General features: G+C 34.4%; 1 protein-coding gene across 2 annotated transcripts; it reads left to right on the forward strand.

Moving 5' to 3' along the window:
* Positions 1–9,388: 9,388 nt before the first annotated feature.
* LOC128230509 (uncharacterized) lies at positions 9,389–10,986 on the forward strand. Of its 2 annotated transcripts, none has more exons than XM_052942835.1 (3): positions 9,389–9,457; positions 9,728–9,812; positions 10,220–10,986. In XM_052942835.1, exons 2-3 carry the CDS (start codon positions 9,784–9,786, stop codon positions 10,722–10,724), a joined length of 534 nt encoding a protein of 177 aa, XP_052798795.1. In that variant the 5' UTR covers positions 9,389–9,457; positions 9,728–9,783; the 3' UTR covers positions 10,725–10,986. The 2 variants fall into 2 exon arrangements, with proteins under 2 accessions (XP_052798795.1, XP_052798794.1); XM_052942834.1 differs by having other exon boundaries at positions 9,433–9,549.
* Positions 10,987–23,368: the final 12,382 nt, after the last annotated feature.

The raw sequence follows: 23,368 nt of genomic DNA on the forward strand, positions 1-23,368 counted from the left end.
GCTTTTAATGTGATATATGTAATGCTGCTTTTAGTCAGAAAACAACTTTTATCATTCACACAGGAGAGAATCCAAACGAATGGATCACAATCGGTGCTGTGTTGGCAAACCAGTTTTCTTATCAATACATATGAATAAAACTACAGAAACAAGCTCAGAATCCAATGGTTTAAATATAAACCCTGTTGAATGGCACAGGGTGAACGCCGTATCAATAGCCGTATCTTTTACATTTCTGACAAATTTTAAATACATGTATGTATGAACCATAAGCACCCCTAGTCAGTGTCCAATAAGTTGGCAATAGGCTATGGCATTTAAGACTTAAATAATGTCTTAAGTAGGTGAACTCCTCAAACTGTCCATTATACCAGAGAAAACTCAGTATCGGCACTACGTTCAGCGGACTGTCCTTTTTCTGACATAAAACGATTTATGGCATTTCACCCTGACCGAAATATGTCTTGTAAAGTCAAAGTATGCCGTCAAATTCATATACTGGGCTAAGTAAGAAACGTAAAAGCATGCACTTGTACGGGAAAATAAACGGCATAAATACCCTTCACAATGCATTTTCAAGATTGGTTGCCACTGGTTTTAAAAACGTCCGAATACCATAATAGTATATATAAGTGAAAGCCATCAAGCACTTAATAAATCTCAATAACATACAAGATTTGTCTTTTGTTTAGCATAAAGAATTTAGTGTTTATAGTTTATTTAACAGAATATCCAGAAGTCCATTTCCCATTTGGACAAAAACATATATATAGTTTAAAGTGTTCACATATGATTCATTGCATATGCCATACGAGTCGAACAATCGATATACAATGTTGAATAAATAAACGTTTCATTAGATCAACATCATAAATGACCATTTTCATAAATATGCATGTTTATTATAAGCTTTACGGTGGTTTATATCGATTTATCATTGAAATAAAATTACTGTTCATTTTTTCAAAGAGTGAAACATTTTGAAATTTTAGGCCGCTCTCACTTAAAAATAAACACCAGCGCGCAGAGGGTTGGGACACAATTTCAAGGAAGTGATGTTCGCATACAATTTGGCGCTCTTTCATTACACTACAATTAAATGTTATTTAATATCCTTTTAAGGCACATAACTAGTGTAATTTAAATTTTGGTGCTCAACCGGTAAAACAAAATACTATCTTACACTGAAACAATTAATTATCCTCTATGACGAATTTTGGTTTGAATCTTCTTTGCATGGTATAGATTAAGATGTATATCGCTTGGCAGTCAATTAAGTAATGGTTTTGTTTGGCCAGCCAGTTAGATTTGTCCACTGGACGTGGTTGCAGAGTGACGACAGCGAAACATCAGGAGACACAACGTATCAACAGCCAGGCGAGTGCGTGGCGGTAGCGAGTCATAACCCGAGTAGTACAACTATGCGACAGTGTGGCTAGCACGTGGCACAGCGTGTCACCCGGTGAATTTTCGTAAAACGTAGTGGTCAGAAACTTTGAAATTATTGTTTGTCTGCAAATTTTGAATTTAAAGTTATGCTACATGAATACTACTAAATAATTGGCCATCCTTATTTCTTACATTCGCACACTGGAAAACACGCCATTGGAATGCATGCACCAGGTTATTCCAAAAACAAGCTTTACTTGATAACACAATTGACACAATTAACATGGACACAATATAATGGGCGTACAAATGAGAGTAAGAGACGCGTTTGAATTAACAATTAATTAAGATGGAAACAATTTACTTATTATATACTATATGACATATAAAGTAGCTTCTATTTCGAGGAAAACGTTGGTCATTCTCAAATTAACTCTTATAATAAAAGAATGCCTTTAAATGGTGACTCATGTGTTGCTACAATTAAGACGGCAGACCTACATAGGCACGCAAAATCACATGCAGGAAATCGGCCATTTAAGTGTGGCTCCTGTAGTGTTGCTTTCCCATGATACAGCTTTACAAGACCACGTTCGAAGTAACACAGGAGAAAAACCATTTTTGCACAGAAATCTAATTTAAAAGAGTAATGTTAGATTTCACACCGGTGCGTGACCCATGTAGTGCTTGTTTTTCGAATGGGATAAGTTTACAGCAACACATAAAAACACATACAAAAGAAAAACATACATTTTGTGACCCATGTTGTGCTGCCTGTTTACGCCGCCACTTTGTAAAGATTCGTATTCGAATTCACACATGAGATAAACCATACAAGTTTGAAACGTGTAGTGCTGCATTTGCTCTTGAGGCTAATTTGAAGAACCATAAAGGTATGCACACATGTCAGTCAGGAGAGGAAGCATTTGTCTGTGGGACTTGCGGAGTAACTTTTACTCAGGGAAGCGACTTACAAAAACACGTAAGATAGTAAGGTTTGTATGTTAGACGTGCGGTGTAGCTTTTACTCTGAGAGGCGGATTACAATCACACAGGTGAGAAATCATTCAATTGTGAAATATGTGCTGCTACATATTCACAAAAAGCATCTTTGAAAAGCCGTATTCATATACACACAGTGATTTTACTCATGAGCTGCTCTGATTGCACACCGATAATCTTTGACATACCATTTCGAGTTCACTCTGAACAGCCAGGAAAAAATCTCTCTGTATGCGGTGCGGTGTAATTTGAATGCATACAAAATGATACATACAGGAGGGGAACAATGCCAGTGTTCCACATGTTGAGCTGCTTTTACACTTACAACAAATTTACACAAACACATAACAACACCTACAAGGGAAAACCGTATACAAATGTGAAACAAGCGAGCTTTTACAAGGAAACCGTGTTTACAAAATCATATGCGAATGCACGATAAGCCATACAGATGTGGCATGTGTTTAGATACATAGTCCGATAGACAAAGTTGAAAGACACATAAACACATTCATGAACTCACGCAGAATATAAAACATTTAAGTGCGACACATGTAGTGCTGCTTTTGCGCACTAACATTATTTTAAGTACACATCATAAATATCAATCTAACGACTGACTTAAGTGATTTAAGTGAGAATCGTGAATGTCATTCAGGAAGATCATTTTCATTTATAATTTACCACACATGAAAGAAACGTTACAAATGTGAGACATAGAGTTGTTTTTTTCTGGTGCTACAAATAGTTCAACCCATTGAGGTATAACAAGATCACGGCCTCTAAACGCCAGCTCCACCACTTAACGGTGGTACAAAGAAAATGAGCTGTCGATACTTACGTTGTTGAGCTGTGCCTTTTGTTTACATGAACAAACGTGATTATGGTTTACATTTCATTTGATACTTTTATTTAACGGACATATTTCGAAAATTGGGGAATGTGGTACCGTGTAAGAACACTTCTACTGTAGACTTGCTGGGATTTTGTTTTAATATTGAACGGTGGTGGCAGGATTTTTTCTACCGCATCAGACTTTAGCATATTTAGAGATCTGCTTGCATTGCATGTACACACCGTTGCTTACACACCGTGAGAGTTTTTTTGTCGTTGTCGTTTTACATTTTAGACAAAATAAAGCTGACTTGCCTTATAAATCATGGAAGAAATCAATAGTGATTCCATGTTATATTTGATGAGTATAATTGCATAGATCTAGCAAAATTGCTTGCTCTGTTTAGTTATCAAATTGTGTATACAGCCGATCCTGCTGGCTCGAACTACTAGGGACCGGCGAAATAACCTCGAGCCTCCGGGATTTCGAGCCAAGCGAGAATGCTTACCATCAGTATACATAAATAAGTCTTTTACATCCAGTTCGAGCCAACGAGGAAATCAAGCTTACCGAGCTCGAGCGAACTTGGTTTGATTGTATATACTTTGAAATATTATATTAAACATACTTGTCTTTCATTAATAAAATTATGTCTTTGAATACGCTGCTTGTGATTGTAGTTTCATTTTTTTGCGATTTTATAATATAGTATTTAAGCAACACATGTTTTATCAAAATACTATTTTGGTCTACATTTCAATCTGTACTTTACCATACACTGTATAGATGTGACGGTTGTGTAGCACGTTGAATCCTGTACTATATGTATATTCACTGAAATATGGTTATGTAAACATGAAGTGGTATTTTATTTTGATTTTTATCAATGCACTTAGTGCGTAGTTTCGTTCCCGTTCTTTTTTATCATTCGAAGTAAATCTAAGTGTCGTATATTAATATCCTCGCAAATACTTATTATCGTTTGGATCAAAATATGACAAAAAGTTCGTGTTTTGGGTCCTTCGAACTATTTTTGCACTGGATATTGCAACCTTTATATGCAAATTATTTGGAACAATTTTTGTTAAATTTAAAGTAAATATGTTTTTATATATTAAAAAGGGAAAACATAAAAACTAAGACTTTAATAAATCTTATGTAATTGTTAACAACTTCCGATAACAACTCTTTCCCTGACAGTACATGAGGTGATCTCTTGATGCTGCTCAGGTCTCGTACATAGATGGCCTGTAAAGGTATTACAAACATGTATGTTTCAAGTGCATTTATATGCCATAAAATGGGACCGAAATCGGGCCCCATTTATAATTTTTTAAATGACTTCTTTTGACAGAAGTGGTTGTCACACATTTGAAAATAGATATGGTTGACTAGAAACATTGCGGTAAAATAGTATGATATGTCACAAAAATTATATATATACATATATATATAATATGTTATAAGGCCTTTTAAAATTAATACTCATTATTTAAATATGGCTTTTGTTTCAATTTAGGGACTCTTTTTCCAAATTTGAATTACCCTGGTCCTAAAAATACACATTGGTCTCATTGTCTTTTTTCTTTCATTGTCAAGTGCAAACGTTTACTTCTTTTTTGTTGTTGTTTTTGTAACGAATCGATATATTCTTGTGAATAATCTTGAACTTTGTTGTTTGCAGGTGTACCTGAAGAAATATACAGCAGGGTCAACTCAGATTTTCTTCTATGCTGATGGAAATACAACTGCGCAAATAAAAAGACTGGTTTTGTCTGTTAACTGCCAAAGCATCAACATTTTCCACAAGCCCCGATTAACAAATACGGAATGTGAGAAAAGCCTTAATGCGTTTTACTAGTACAAACACTTTTGGACGTTTGCGATCTTCTACCATTGGGACAAATATAATAATATTTATAACTGTTGCTGATTTTACTTGGATGTTTCATGTATTGACACATATATTTTAAATTAACAATGCGAAGTTCTCACATGAACATTTGCTTTTCGATCAAAGTTCACCGGACCAATGAACATGGGACGTAAATATTAATTGATTATGTGCCTTAAAATAGGATCTTTGTTAATGTATAGCATCAAGAATTGTCCATGTTGTATTCAAAGCCTTAAACAAGTGAGCGAAAACCATAAAAGTGTTCACTATTAAGGTAGACCGCTAATACTGACGACGGTGTGCATGTTTATAAACAAGCAAATTTACTCAATGGAGAAATCACACGTGTGTGGAATATGTGGAGCTGCTTATACTCTTAAATATAATTTAAATCGCCACATGGCAATTCACACAGGAGAAAACCCGTTCAGGTGTGAGATATTTGGGTCGTCTTTTACGAAACATATTATAACGAACTTCACATGAGAACACATACCGGAAAGAAACCATACCAATGTGGACATTGTAGTTCTACTTTTTCTGAAATTGAGTCTTTATAGCGACATATGAACATGCACACAGGGGAAAAGGTGTGAGCTGTGTGATTCTAGTTTTACTCAGAATAGGTCATTGCAGAGCCACATGAGAATACAAACAGGAAAGAAGCCATACAAGTGTGAGGTATGCAGCGTCACCTTAACAAAAACTTGGACTTTACATAAACATAAGTTTATACACACAGGGCAGAAGCCATACAAGTGTTTGGTATGCAGTGTTACCTTAACAAAAACTTGGACTTTACGTAAACATAAGTTTATACACACAGGGCAGAAGCCATACAAGTATGTGGTATGCAGTGCCACCTTTATAAAACTTGGACTTTACATAAACATAAGATTATACACACTGGGGAGAAGCCATACAAGTGTGAGGTATGCAGTGCCACCTTTATAAAAACTTGGACTTTACATACACACAAGTTAATACACACAGGGGAGAAGCCATACAAGTGTGAGGTATGCAGCGCCAACTTTACAAAAAGTTGGACTTTACATACACACAAGTTAATACACACAGGGGAGAAGCCATACAAGTGTCTCGTTTGAAATGTCACTTTTGCACAGAATAATAAGTGACAATTTGCGGGTACACACAGGCGAGAAACCATACAAATGGAGTGCACACCGGCGATCGGCCATAGGGGTGTACAAGTTGTAGCGCAGCGTTTACTCAAAACACTTCCTTACATGTTCACGAGAGAATGCACACGGGAGAAAGACCATACATGTGTGACCCTTGTGGAGCTGCGTTTTCCCACAAGGCGAATTTCCAGAGTCACGTGACAATTCACATAGGGTTGAAACCGTATAAATGTGAGATATGTGATACGGCGTTTCGTCAAAAACAAGTGATGCTATAACACATTAAAGTCAACAAAAGAAAGAAAACATACTCTTGTAGTACTTGTGGTGTTGTTTATACAACGAAATCACTGTTTAACAGATATAAAAAAATATGAAAATACATTCGTAGGAGGTAATACTTGAGTTTTAACCCTGGTAACAGAAGCATTAATAATACATTCAAGAAAACACAAAATGATACATAAGAACTAATATGGCCACGACATGTCTTATTTTGAATTACACGGCGGAAGAAGTAACATAGTTTCCATGTGTGTTTTTGCTGTAAAATGGCTATTAATGATGTGTGTAAATTTGTTTACTCAAAGAGTTTTCTAAAATTCCTCGTCAGACTTTTTCTACAAAGAAATAAAGAATTGAAATACCATGTCTGGTTTAATTATCTTTTAAGTTTGGCTATTTGGTCTTTGTTTGAGTCTATTATAAAAATGAAAATGGAGTTCTTAAATTTCAAATACATTAAGTTACAAGCTATTGCACATTCACACTTCAGTTGAAACTTTTGAGGTAATCATCTTTAAACACATTATTGCTTCTTAGTTGTTGCTGTTTTTGAATGAAATAAACATGTATACATACAAATTACAAATTATTTTTTTCTGTTTATTTTAAAGGGACAGTTTTCATTATTAATATCTCGGAAATTACTGCAACATAATATCGTGAACGTTGAGATGTATTAAATACAGATATTGATATTATACGTAATATCATCATTATTCCTAATTTAATTTTCAACACAAAATTTGTCATTTTATTAAAAATATATCTCAATTGCCATATAAACGCGTCCAAATATTAACAAGGGGCAAATATTCGGCATACAAATGCAGCCGTTGTGTTTTTATTCAATACTTAATAGATAAGTCCCAGTACCAAACATTGTATGCTTGGGTGATACATTTAGAACTACCAAGAGCTGATCTATTACAAACAATCATAATTATGATCAGTTTTTCAAGGTGGGGGCGACATATATACTATATAGTGTGCAAGACTTGTTGTGGAGTACTCAGCTTATGAATTCACAGAAATCATGAACTGTCCAGTAGATGACAACTATTGACTTTGAGGTCATTATACCAAAGGCTTACGACGATGACCTAAAGTAGAGAACCAGTTCTAACAAGAACTTGTGGAGTCCTCAAATTGTGTGTATTTAGTATGACAATTGCTTATGCTCAATCGATGAGCGTTGCTGATTTCGGGGTCAGTAGGTTAAAGTCAACTGTTCTTTACTAGAAAATGGTGAGTGATCAATTACCTGTGAGTCACCAAACGTACATACATTGATATTTGTAAGGAGATAGCTGCTATTGAATTTTGGGGTCAGTAGGTCAAAGTCGAAGTTGTTCTTGCTTGCAAATTTTGTATGCACAGTAGTCATGACCAGTCGCGGATACCTTTTTCGAAAACACACGGTCCTTCTATCGTCAATCTTAGTAAGGTCGGTAGTCACAACAAGAAGATGAACTTAATTCTCAGGTCCGTAGGTCAAAGTTATTTGAACCCCTTACTAGTTTACGACGCTTAATCATACAGTCCCAAAACTCAGTTCCAATGAGTGTCATGAACAGAAGATGGTCCTTATCAAAACTTAGGTCAAAAGATTTTGATTGGGGTTACCCCGAACACGTTACAATTTATACTAAATTTGGTTCGACAATAATTGCCTTTTACCTTAGGCGACACGTTTAGTTTGCGGAATCCTATTTTGTACACATGTTCGAGTGTATATAAATTATTAAATACTTGTAAATATTAATGTATTTGGTAAATATGATAAACTGTTAACGGCGAGGTTGCTGTTTTTTTGTTTCGCTCTATAATATATATCTTATAAAAAATGTTTATTACAAACATACTTACAATGTGTATGTTTAAATTGAATTAATTGTAATTAAAAGCACAGGTAGCGAACATAAACCAAAGAATATATTTTTTACTATCCGTGTCCACAACCCCCTGGTCAATTAGGTTGCGAGATCGGTTAAAATGGCTGATCTAGATTTGAAAAAGTTACATGAGTTGATAATGAATATGTCCAAATACAATTCGAGGGTTGAAAGCGAAAAGGTTCTATCTGCTTCTTTATTTAATGTCACTTAGAACCTTTTCGCATTCACCCCTCGAATTGGACTTGACAAATAGCCGAATATGCCACATTATGCATGATTTCAATCATAATATAGAAAAACAAATAGAAAGCTGCAGTAACTTGATTAGTAGTTTTCAATCAATTCTTTACATAGTGATTATCAGCAACCATGTGATACCTTTCATTTCAAATGATACTAAAGGAATATGGTAGCTACAATAATGAGCGATCAGTGATACTTTTTTATAAGTAACGCGTCACGAGTCTGCCATAGTAAACAAATCGTCAAAAGACTCGTTGACGGACATTAAGGTGTACTAGGAGTATGGGATCCCCTACACATCATCTTCATGTTTTAACTGTGTTAGATCCAATTTTAAACTTACCTACCTTCCCAGCCTGAGTGAAAAAACTTGAATAAAACAAACTTGTTCCAGTTTCTTAGACAACAAACGCTCACGTGATTAAATAATGAAATGGATTCTCTAACGTCTTACAAGAACTTACACTTTTCGTGCTATAAAGCAATGTTTGTATTAATTGATTTTATTCATTTTTAAATTTCAGCGCCCTGATCTTTTGAGGTCAGTTTTTTGTTAAATGTTTTTTTTACGACCCTAAAGACAAAAACATACATTCCTAATGATGCTGAATATAGAATTAATTGAGCATGGCCTTAATAACAAAAACATGTTCGATTGTCGTTTCCATCAATACAATATGTTGCCTTTATACATGTTAGCTTTGATATATGAAATTACATCATAACATTCTACAGAAGTGTTATGTTTACCGAGTTCTGGAATGAATAAGTTAGTATTGATAACTGATTATGGTGTACAGGACGTTAATTTAACAAACGTTAAAAATATACTTAATTGTTTTCTCACAGAGGATACTTACGGTAAAAGCTAATTGTTTTTAGTGTTTCTATTTAACAATTATGTATAAGAACTTTTCTAGGCCTTTTTAACAAACATGTCGACATGATACACAAAATCAGAAACCAAATATTCTTTATGACATTTCTTACTGTTGCCTGTCATAAATAAACTACTAACACTTCATTTGCTGTTCTATAGGTTGACTTTAAAGTACAAAGTAATCATAAACCCAGAGCAGAAATCGCACTGGAGCTATGAATGTGGACACATTGTTATCAGAGCAGTAAGTTTCCGACTCGATATATACAAAGTTTTCCTAAAGATTAATATCATCATATCACTACATCTAAAACAAAACGATCGATAAGTATAGATAATATTAAACATAAAAATACGGTTTTATAATTACTTCAGTATAAATATTTGTATTATACTTCATGTACTTGTGAAATTTTTATTCTGCAAAACCTTAAAGTTACAAAAGTTAATTCAACTGTTAACTTTTAAATAAGCTGATTCCTATAAATATAAAGAATATCTTAATTTAGTAAACCGAATTTTATTTTCTTGATTTGTGATATCTGTATCGCACTAGAAGTTCACTTACCGGACGTTAATACTTTAGACAGTTACCGGAAACACATGAACGCATTTATTTTATTAAAATAAACTTTACTTTTCTGTTTTCAGGGAGGTTCAATATAAATTGAGCAGCCTGTTTTTCGGACTTTTACTGGTTGCGTTGATATTTCTTGCCTTATACATTCTTTGGAAATGGTGCGGCGAGGAATCTAACAATTCGACTGTTTCAAAATCAACTTCCGGTGAAAGACTCTTTATGAAACCCGTATATGCACATGAAATTGAACCTGGAATAGTTGTACTGCAAAATGAAAACGGGGATTACTTCAAAATTTTAAAAGAATATGACATGAAGGGCGGTAACCAGTACGGTTCCTTGTCGTGTACGAAACCGGAAATGACGCAACCAAATCGGGAAACCGAAATGCTTTCAAGTCTTCCTCAATCGTCTTGCCAACCACGTGATTTCCCTCTTCATGCAAGCGCGCCGCCATGTTTGAATGATGAAGTCAACTCCAGAATGCTGGAAAGGAGAAGCAATGGTGCAGAGTTTCGATCAGTTGACTTTAATCTCGGGTCCGGAACAAATCCACCACCATATGGTGTTCCGTAAAAATAGGTGGTAGTATTTGTATGTACTACAACTATGTATTCTTACATAGTGTTCAAGAAATATATGACAGGTGTCAGCCAGAATGACAATGGAATTATTTGGTCAAATTTGCTAGTTCTCTGTTTGCACATATTAATGATTTATATTAAATGAATACCGACCTCCCAAAAGTACACACTTTTTCATTTCTAGTGTTCAGTATTAACTGCATATTATTATTTTGACTTATAGTTAAATAAAGCAACCTCGGATATATGTTTTTCATGGGCTGTCTGAACTGTTTAATTGAATTATATATGAAATATATATATACTAAGTAAAAATGTTTATGTTTTACGTCGTTTAAGCAACGATAAAGTTATTGCCTTTAGATTGCACTTTGTTCTAAGTTTATGTCAGGCTACTGATTTTCGTATAGCTAAAGTCAGGTTTTGCAATGATGTCCTACATAACCTTATCCTTAAACTTGAAACAGTCGAGCTCATAGATAAATTAGCTATTAACGAATTTTATAAATGACCCCAAACAATATGTTTGTTTCCGGTAACATCTCGAATAATCATTGAAGATTTAGGTAGGAAGGTGGCCACAATATGTTTTCATGGAGTGTTTTATTTTTCATTGTAGACCTACTTTATGTACCACGCTTGATTCAAACAAGAAACAAATTTCCCACAAAGAATCTTCCCTTTAGACATCAATACATGCTTTGGTTTAAAGGTAAACCTTAAGAGCTAGCATTAGTATTTATTTGGGTGAATTTGGAGAATATCACGATCATTCATTACCATCGAGTGCAGCTTTAAACCTGGGTCTGCGTCTTTTTCCGTTCTCGTTTTCTGAAAAAAATGTTATGACAGATGTGATATTCTAATGAATGGTTTGTTGCCCTTGCGTTCAAAGGAAAATTGATCGAAGTACGAAGAATAACGGTCCCGTCGGAGTCTCGATATTTCAAGGCGATTTATTCAATGAATATCATACAATGAGTGTAATACTATTTTGTCCAATACTTGGCGGTTTCTCGGCTGCTTTATAGTGAAAATAAAATTATATGTATCTGGTGATAGTCATACAGGTCTGGGACCAACTTTCCGGTCGACATTGTCAATGCTGTGGTCATATAAGCTCATTGCCATTACGCTTTGCCCATATACTCGTATTGTGTATTCGCTGATCTTGTTCCTGAGGAGAATCTAAATCTGATATTTGATTATGTAAATGACATTTTTTTCGCGTATATACTAATAATACCGTTAATATAGTCGGCCCACTAGCCTTTAGGCATTCATTTAATTTCTTGGCACATGACATACAGAATGGTCAGGACTTACAATATATGACAACCTTTTAACTGACATATAGGAAACCAATGTAAGTTAATATAACCAGTTTTTAGTACCGTCACTCACGCACGATACTTATTTTAGCATTACGGTTTTAACTTTAGCCAAGCTGTTTTACGTAAGCAGTGGCGATTGGTTTGATTGATCGCAAAACATCAGCGTGGCATAGACTATTTTGGTCAATAATAATTTGACTTGTTAGTCAGTTTACTTTTATTGCCATGTGTTGTTGTAGCTTTTAAAGGGCGCATACTTGCGCTTTTGCTACTATCATTATAATGCACTTACAATTCAATGAGAATGCTACCCACGTGTACTTAGATACACTATTTGCATATTTACGTAGTGTATGCTTTTATTTGTGAACTAATAAAAAATAAACATTATTTAAATTTCAAATTCCATAGAACGATTCGGCCGCTGAAATCGTTCTGTAGTTCTGTAGAACAAGGTTTGAGTGTTATCTATATTGTGTGCATATAGTCGGCACTTACGGTGATTACGGAATGTGCACCATGTCCGTGGGAAGGACCAGTTTCGTTTAAATGTGTATTTCTACTTGCAGTTTGGAGTACTCCAGATGGAGCTATCGAGGATTGCATCATTGTATTTGTTTTCAATGTTTGCTTATATGCTTTAAGGGTTTAGCACGAAAACGTGCTGTGAAACATTTTAATCAAACTATCGTATTATTTCTTCAAATATTATTAAATCCAGCGCAACCACTTAGGACTCTTAAATTACTTGAGGACGGTTAAAATATATACAATTCGCATTAACCTGTTACACGTAAGCCTAAGGTTATCAGTGTTATCGTGTCGTTGTTTATAAACCAAAGACCAAAATTAAAGAGGTTGTTCCAACTCGGTAAACAACGGGTGGCATTGTGTTTGCATGAATGTTCTGAACTTTGTTAAAGTAAACAGCTTGTTAAAAGCACCATTAATATCTTTTATAGATGAACCATTTTTTAAGTGCTAACAATAACCACAGCTGAAACAGCTGTCTCTCAATAAGTAAGAAGTCTGCATGTTAGGGTTAAAATTGGTCTTCATTATACTCAGCGGTATTGAACGAAACCATAATTTGGCCTGACCGATGTAGCGTTTCGTTCGACGTATTCACCGCACCTAATTTTCAGATAATACAAAAAGAGGGTTTTTTAGTGACTGCTTCTATTTTTCATCGGATATATCGAAAATACCATGTCAGTGCCCACGATCATCATATTCTGACACACTTTAATGCCCAAAGACGTTTTCTTGTGTAACAATGTTGCATAGAACAAGTTAAAATATTTACATCTATACATCTGGCAATTTCGGGAGGGCTGAAACAGTTATATAAAATCAGTACTTCGTCTAATTACACTTAGAAGGGGAAAATTGATAAGTATTCAATGTTTTTTCACAGATATTGATTATATCGGAAAAAATGTTTGATTTCGTCCGTTTTTTTTTATTAATCTTGATACCATGAAACTAAATACATAAGGGTTTGCACAATACGGTGGCATTATCCACAAGCATTCGTCTCTCTTTAAAAATAGCGAGTGTAAAACTATTTATCTTCGTCTAGTCAAAAAGCAATGACATGCTTCCTATTGTAAACTTCCAATACAAGAGGTAGTTACAAGACAACGGATAGTTATATGAGCGTGGATTTGTTTCAAGGAATCTTAAAAGTCCCCTTACAATCAATACATCTATTTCAAAATTACTATGATTTCATTCCGACTGATCAAACATTCTCACGTAGTAGTTGTGGTAAATAGCAAATTGTGCCTCCTGTTTAAAGGAGAAATAATGGTCTTAGACGTTTCCGGACATGTTGGTCAATGAGTATCCACTCCTGAGTGCAACATTATTGTATTTCAATATTGGGTACTGGAATGTTACAGATGATAAAGGAACAGAATGCTTGAATCGTGAATTGCTACGAACAGAAAACCTTTATCCATGTGAACGTTATGGCCGAGGTCTCCGTTTAACCTTTTAGTTATAAGTTTCCAGAAATGCATTCATGGATTATTCATGCCAAAAACTGTAAGCATTATTACGCATATTAAATAATAAAAATAATACATTATTATACGACATATTAGGACATGTTACCGGTAATTATACAACTGAGCGGCAACAATATACTAAAACAATCAGCATACAAAATTATGAACCATTTAATATGTGAGTTACCGCAATGGAACAGTCGTTAAAGTCTGCCCTATAACTGTTCTTGGACCTATAAATGTCACTGGTATTCTTATTCAGGCCCAAATAATAACCTTTGGTATACCGAAATTATAATGAAGTTGGTAGGCTACACATTTACAATGCAAGGTCATTCGTTTATTTATTCGAAATACAACAATTTATTATACATAATATTTCTTTTTAAACGTTACAAAAATAATATAACAATAATAAAATTAAGCTGTGCATTAATAAAGATTCATCTGAAAATATATTTATACACAGGTGAAAATTTCAATGAATGAACGAAATCTGATAATTTTCATATACCAACCGAAACATAATATTGACTGACTGGTTTAGTTATTGAGATCAAATTACGCGTTTTGCATTTTTATACTGCTTTAGTATTTTAATACTGATTACAATGATCCATATACTGGGCAGTTGCCTAATTCCGGATCAATTTTGAAGTTTTCTTAAAATATTGTCATAATTACTGAACATAAGTGCATGAAATTTTAATAGAGAAATGTTGGGTACTATATCAACCAAAATGGAAAAAGAATAAAAGAAAAAAACAAGTAATTATAATATAATATTCAGTACGAAATAAGGGCATAAACGACGTCCAAAAGCCTGCATTCAGTGCCTAAATATTCGGATTTTTTCAAAGAACAAAGTAAACATTATTAAGTCAATAAAAATATTTAAATGCTACTTAAATGAACATCATGTATTAAATGTTTAACCTGTATATAAATTTTATACTTCTCTGAAGTATTTGTATGTGTATTTTCGGCGTATCCGAACTACTAATTTGTCCGAATTTGCATAATTTTGAAAGTACGAAACTGCCTTATTTTTGCTTCATTTTCATATCAAATGCTGCACAACACAAAACAATGACATCGTCTATTTATTTACTTTTTATGTCATTGGCATTGTATTTCGTGATAGACGATAAGTCATAAACATTGTATAGTAGGTCTAGTGCTTAAAGATAACCCTGTCGAACCTCAATATAAAAGCTCGCGCTGTGATGTCATCCTCCACGTGACTAAATATTGACATTTATGAAAGCAAAAGTTTAGAGGTATTTATTTTGGGGTTATACTCGAATAGCTGCACTTTTGTGTTGTTTCTGTTGCTATGGAGGTCAGTTGCGTAGACTGTGATCATTCTATATTGATCACGGTCGCCGAAACGCTTTTTAAACGATTTCCGAATATTTAGGCAAATCCGGCATAAGGCAACTGCCCAGTATAGATCTACAGTGATTTGAATTATAAATAAAGTTAAAGTCGGGCATATGACGTCATATTCCCCTATGATATTACGTCACGAATCTCATCGTTTCCATATAATCATGCGTCTGCTTTGTGGACTGAAATGAGATTTGAAAACGCTGTTAATGACAACTATCGCTTAAAACATTTCCAAGCCTTTGCAGGTTTGACCATCATTCTGTAGGCATATTTGGTTGACAAAAACACGCTTGTTGTATTGAAGTAAATCAGAAACAAAATTATATTCGTGGTTAATACATTAATGTTGATAGTTGACCCGGGACCTTTTTGGAACCGACATCATTTATTAACAATAGAAGAGTAAGACACAAAATTCTGTTGTCTAAACGCTCATCCATCAAGAGTCGATATTTATCATAGGACACAGTGGTTTTAACAGGGTGTTATAGATATAGCCAACAGATATTAATAAATTACACAAGAGTGAGTTCTTACATTAATATTATCAAGACAAAAAATAACAACAAGCATCATAATGCAATACCTAGAATAAGGCAACTGTGCAGTGTTTGTCTTACCTGAGAATGTGAGCGATGAAGAACATGAGGAGGATGAGTATGACGAGAACAAACGAGGCCGGTGCGAGGACGGAGTAAATTGCCAGGGTAATCTCGTTCTGACCCTCGTCCGATTCTTCCGTAGAGGACTCAACATTTTCGTACACTGACGTCGAGTTTCCCTCCGTTTCAGGAGGCACAAATGACATATCACAGTAGAATATGGATTAGTTCCAAATTAACTGAACTAAGTCGGTGTTCAGAAACACAGCCATTTTCAGCCACGTTTATTGTATCAAAGTACTTAAATAATGTTACCACGTTAATAAAACTAATCTTCCCAGCTGAGGGTTTTACTAGGTGTTCTTTTAAAATTGGTAATCAAAAACATCGTGGTCTCCAAAGAATGGCAAAACCATGGAGAATATCAATTAAACACAAAATTAGAAAATGTAGAACATTTCATAGGAACTTTCAAATACTCATTTTTCCACGAATAAATCATATTATGACATTATATCACAAGAACATTTTACACTGGCAGCCACAACGACGCCTTAACGAAGAATGTTGGTCAGTCCGAGTATTCGAAGTTATTCCAATAACAAGCAAGCATAGATATCCGAACGCCTTGCGAATTTCCGATCACATCTGTTAAGAATCTTGTATTGAATACTAAATATGTGCCCATACACATCCAAAAGATCCTGCAGACAAATATTAAAGAATCTTAAACAAGTTAGGAAGACACGATTTCATTTTCCTGTGTCGGAATAAGCATTACTATATACAAAAGAAATGCGTGTACAGAGTTTAAAGATTTGGTTAAATATATATATTATCCCGAATCAGAGAATTACAAGGAAACAATTAATTGGCAAACTGTTGTATGTGTACGTCTTGATATTAATGAACTGACCAGAAATATTAAATGCGCAAGAAATTGTCTAAATTCACCGAAAAATGCTGTAACACTTGGTATTGTCCATGGTCAAAACACATCTGGAACAAATTCTCCTATTGAGGTCCACAATGCTGAAAGTCAACATTTAGCACAGTACTCTTGTTTCTCGAAAAATTCGAAGATTATAAGTATCTTCCATGGCCGAGAGTGTAAGATAGGTTCATTCCGACCCGACCGTAGGGTGTTTTGCGGAAACGAGGTTTCCGCAAAACACCCTGCGCGAGGGTCGGGATGAACCTATCTTACACGAGCGGCTATGGTAGATGCTTTTTTCTCCCACCTCAGTTAAACAACATTAAGTAAAAATGTATTTTTTGCTGGAACTCTTTCATGCTTAGTGAAAATAATTTCGTATGGATATGCGATAGCACGTGGTTGTCATGGATATGCGCGCAGTGATCCAGTTAATGTTAATAGTCAAATCGGTCTTTTTAAATAGTTCTAAGGAGAATGAAGCATTATTTCTAGAATGGTGCGTGAATACTGTTTTATAGTGACATTTGAAGCGAGAAGTAATTAATTAGCGTTCTAAATATTACCATAAGACAAGATTTCCTTGATGCTACTGACGACAGTCTTCAACAAGGGTGGTAATTATAATGAGGTGACCATTAAAAAGGAGTTCCATACGGGCATTTTATCTTCGCCCGTGGGCAAGATAAGAATATCTAGCATGGTTAAATTATTGGATCTATGGATCTGAGGTGGGAGAAAGAAACTTCTCAATTATCGACTAAACTCAGTTCACTTTCTGACAGTGTTTAATGTAAAAAGAAAGGAATTTATTTTTATTCATCATCAATTCTGATATCGTTCAGCCTTTTTTACTATTTCACACCACAAAGTGTTGTTTTTTACCTCAAGAAGATCATCATTAATGCATAAAATAAGACATTTTGATAAATTACTTACGTACATTTCTTGATTGAAATATCAAGTAAATATTTGAATATTTTCAAGAAACTGGGCTTGTGTAAGGAAGGATCTTGACTCCAACAGAATCACGACCGCCAGGTGATTACTCTTAAGAAAAAGGGACTCCTCCTTTGCAAAGTATTTACCTACTTTATAAAATAACGACATACCCCGACCATGTCAGTAAAAAAGTGACCACCGAACAAAACCCACTATTTTTTTTATTGTATATCAAATAAATATATAAAATGTAAACAATGCTTTGGTACAGATATTGCTGTTGATACCACTACTACTACAACTATTAGTGATGATGATGATGATGATTATGATGATGATGATGATGATAATGATGATGATGATGATGTCAGCGCTTTGACTTTAGATGACTCGAAGAAACCGCGATTGTTCCTTTATTTTGACTTAAATAGAATCATGGCCTATCGGTCAATACTCTTTAAGAAAAAGTGACCGAACGGGTCATTATTATTACACCGACCCCTGGGTCATAATATTATGACTCCTAGTATATAACAATATAATACATGTTCTGACATTGAGTTTATATTGTATAGTTGTTTCTGTCCCTAGGCAAAACGGTTTTAAAATTTGAGAAAAAAAATGAAATGTCCGCTGATGGTTTGATCGGATACAAAAGATGCGACGGGATATGAATAAAATTTGCGACGATTCAAGTTTGGATAAAATTCACCGAGTACATTAGAATGCCTAACATAAGTATATCCGTACTGATGCACTGTTTCGATTAAAGTTTATGAATGTTGAATCTAAGGTTTGACGATGGTCATGTTTCGATTTGGGATTTGTGTATAGTATCTGCCCACAGGTGTCCGTTTCATAAATTGGACACTAAAATATGGCCCTTCAGTCCTTTAATAGCCGTAAGCGTGTTTTATTAAAACATACTTAAATATATAAAGGGGTATTTTTTCAAGTAAAGTCTTAGTTTTATTGAGTGTCATATAATAACTTTTAAACAATATCAAAGGACTTAAGGGCCATATTTTAGTATCCCAGCTATGTAACGGACACCTGTGGTTGTTACCATTTCTGCAGTTTATGCTACTGAAAGTGTAACTGCATTGTTCCTGCACTTGTTCCGTATATAAAAAAATAAGTGCATAAATGATTTGATGGATTATAAATATGGTTTTGCTCATTGCATGTTAGACTACTACATAATTGTTTGCTACAATAGTCTCAATAGTTTCGGTAAGAAAACAATTACGAGCAGGAAAACAGATAATTGAAATTAGGCTGTTTACGCAAGACGCCAAGCGGACATCGTTCCTATAGGAGCAATTAAGCCCTGTGAAGAGTTATTGTATATCGATAATTTGGAAGACGATTGATCTTGATGGCATGAAACTAAATATATTATTATTATTACAGTATTCAATGAAGACTAAAGGTTATACACTTCTACACTTACCCTCCAGGGTGTGCGTTATATACGAAGAGCATTTAATATAATTCGGGGGGTAAGGCCAGAAGGTTCAAAGCGATCTTAAAATATACACCATATAAACACCATGAGGTATAGTATGATATGAACACGCCATTCCAAGATGAGCTAACATGCATTTTACGAATACCATTCGCATGTCCTATTATTAAATTTTATATGTGACTACCCCAATAATTGATGAATTAATGGAACTGTAAATAAAGGTTTAATAGAATGAAAAGAAGAACAAACGCCAAAGACAATACCAATCTCCTACGCAGTAATCTCCCATGACAAACAGAATAGGCCTCAGCCACCATGAGTGAGGAGTTTCAGCTGCATAAACTTAAAATTAACTCTCTTCTTAAAATTTGTTTATCTCTCTGTACTTTATTAAATTTCAATATTTCAAGGTGAAAACAAAATTAAAGATAATTATTCTGGTTTTATACCGACAGTTGCAAGATTTGTGTTTAAAAGAACATCGCTTTGTGTGTGAAGCTTTTGGTTTTTAACAATGACTGCATCGTATCTTTGAAAAGAATTTGCATTAGGTGCTCTGAATTGTTTTCCTCCGTCTGCAGATAGAGTTGGATCATTGAAGTACTTGGGGTTTACCTTTTCGTTTTTTATCATTATTTGTTTTATTGATAAGTTTCCTCAAGTTAATGCATACTTTGATAAGATTTATCTTTTGCGTTTTATCTTTATTAAGAATTGTTGGGATAAGAGTGAGGTTTGTGCACATAAACTGGTTTAAACCCCCAGTAAATTTACATTTTACTGACCGTTCCAAGGCGGTAACAATTCTTGATAAACATACCAATTATTTATATATATATATATATATATATATATATATATATATATATATATATATATATATATATATATATATATATATATATATAAATAATTGGTATGTTTATCAAGAATATATATATATAGTATTTATGCACTGTGCTGTTTGTAGAGTTGTGTGCTGTTCTATGTTTCTTGTTTGTGAATTTGTGTTCTATGTCTTTGGCGTTGCCCATTGCCACTAAACCGGGTTTATGTTTAAACTTTTTGATATTGAGCATGTTTCTGTAGCTTTTTGCATATATATTGTTCTGGAATTTTAAAGCGCTCTTAGTTTTCGGTTGAAATCTTACCGATAATAAGAATGCTTGGATTACGAATTATAACATTTTCAATGCCTTTCGCAAAGTTTTGTTAATTATAAAGTGTTCTGACATGCGTTTTACCGGACATGGAAATCTCCGTCTTCCCAACCCGGTTAGACACCTCATGTAATACAACCCGCCCTCTGATCATATTTTAGTGCACACCGATAGGCGGTTAAATGCATGCATGATGTTTAAAAAGACACAGTACCACAAAAAATACAAAACTGATTTTTGACTTTAAAACGCCAGGAAACATAAATAACTACACGTCATTAAATTGAATTCGGTGTCATTGTGCATCAGAGCAATGGATAACATACGGATATTGAGAATAACGAATGCGAACGAGGCTGGAGCGAGGACTGAGTAGATTGCCAGTGCAATCCCGTACTGCCTCTAATCCGAGTCATCTTCAGAAGGCACAACTTGTTCGTACTATGACGTTTACTTACCGTCAGTATCCCGCCCTAAAGAGCAAAAACCTAGTTAAGTACTTATTCAACGAAACTGAAAGTCGATGTTGACAATCGCAGCAAAAAAATAATAAAAAAATACGCGAGTACGCGGCTGAATCCACATGATTCTGACAAAAAGATTTTTGCCATAGTTGCAGTAAGCGTACTTGACTACAAGGCCCTAAAACTGTCCATTTTCCAGGACTAAATAAAGCACACCAGAACGCTCAGAATGAACCAGAGTGCACCATTGTTTTCAAAAATTTCCGGTTACAGTTTGAGTTAAAAAGCATCTATTTAGAATTAAATGTCTATATTACAACACTATAGAGGACGCACATAAGAGATATGTATAGATAATGCACCCCAAACAAATTCTGCGGATAGGGAACTGTAACCCTGACACAAAACTAACAAGATTTTCAAATGTTAAGATAAACAAGTATGTTTTAATACGTTTAAATATTTCACAGGACGTTATAGAAATAGGCCTTATATGTATAAGACTACAACTTTTGCAATCCGAGAATGTTAATATTAGAAAATATCAGCATGCGTATATCATGCTTTTGAAATAAGAAAAGTAAGTGTGGGTGTAAACAAGATTTATTGAAAGGTAACGTTGTATTTGAATAACGGTACTCTTTATACTAGACATACAGTCTAAAATACTATAACTATGCTTAATTATTCGGATTAAGTTGACACATATTAAACATGTAATAGTAATGACAACATGCATAATTGTGCGGGTTTTGTATTCCATGGATTATCTACCTATTTAAAACCTTGGTCAAAACAAAACATTCATTATTGAAGTAATTTGTACATAATGAATATAATACTAACGTTCATTACTTATTAAAATTCATTAACATAAGTGTAGTACTGTGCGTAAAAAAGATATAACTCATAATGCATATCTTAAGACACCTATATTCAATTATACAGATCTAGTTATTAAATCTGTGATATGAATATATAAATAAAGTTTATAAACTGTTCCGCCATACATGTATATATAATAAGTCATTATATTACATTGATTTGATCACGGGTCATGTTGGCCTGTTTCAAATATGTATTGTGTGATATATTTCTTGAATTAACTTTCTTCTCTTCTTCATTATTTTTTTCCTTTCCCATAATTAAAGAGCAATAACGTGTTTAAAATTTGTTACTGGTGCGATCCAGACGAATTTTGCGCGTACATCACACCTTATACATTATGCACACTTCACGTAAGTTTTATACGTTGCTGTTAATTAGTTACGTAGTAATGTCTCTGGACGAAGTTTTTTTTTTCATTAGTTAAAGAGTAATAACTGTTGTGGTACTGACCCGATTTGTATGTAGCTTAGGCATGCGCCAACACACTTATGTATGTTTTATACACTTACAAAAAGTTTAATAAATTTCTGTCCAGAAGTTACATTAGATAAAACATGTGCCTCGGACATGGTTAGTGGTCACTCCCTGTTTTTCACCCAGACTTGTGACTGGCTTTGGTCAGGTTACCCACATTGCACGTAGGTAGGAAATGGTTAACTATGTTCGCAGAAACCGATTTCCATTTAGTTTAAGGTGTGTCACTTTTTAAGCGGGCTAGGAATGGTAAATATGTTCGCAGACACCGTTTCCTTTTTAAAGTGTTACACACCTGTTCAAAGCCAGCACCCTTAAGTTTCCCTCCCAGGCGGAAAATTTTCTGAATGACGCCTAGCGAGGAGTTCTGGGCCTCTCGGACAGTCAAACGGGGTCACTCTGGCTTTTTAAGACTTATAGACTATACATCACCCATGCACCAAGGGAAAGCAACAATATTTTTTAACAAACACACCTCCTCTGAGTCAAGAGGTAACTGTTCGTTTTAAACACACCTCTGAGGCAAGAGGTTATGTTTAAGGTTTTGGTTATTCACTCTAAAAGCGAGTAGGAAATAGCAACTATGATCGCTAATACCTCTTTTCTATTTGTTGACCTCTTCTGAGTCAAGAGGCAACTGTTTTGGTTACTCGCTTTACAAGCGTGAAAGAATCGTAAACTATGCTCTTAGACACCGATTTCCTAATTGTAGACTTGTATCTATTTTGTACCAAGAGCGGTAACTGCTTAAGGCTCAAGTGACTTATTTTACACTCGAGAAGATATATGTGTAATATATTATAAACATATTCGCAGATACATACTTCCATTACATTAAAATTATTTTTTGAAAATAATCAAGGGTAGAACCTCAACAGGCACACCTGTTTTTTATTTGAAACAATTTTACAAGGCAACTTGCGGACATGCTTTCTTACCAAGTTTCATAACAATTGGATAAAA

Source organism: Mya arenaria, chromosome 4 (genome assembly GCF_026914265.1).
Source record: "Mya arenaria isolate MELC-2E11 chromosome 4, ASM2691426v1".
NCBI classification, from domain to species: domain Eukaryota; kingdom Metazoa; phylum Mollusca; class Bivalvia; order Myida; family Myidae; genus Mya; species Mya arenaria.

Coding starts and splice junctions, on each gene's coding strand:
- LOC128230509 (XM_052942835.1), top strand. CDS start 9,784: ATGAATGTGGACACATTGTTATCAGAGCA. Junction 9,813..10,219: donor GACACATTGTTATCAGAGCA/GTAAGTTTCCGA, acceptor TTCTGTTTTCAG/GGAGGTTCAATATAAATTGA.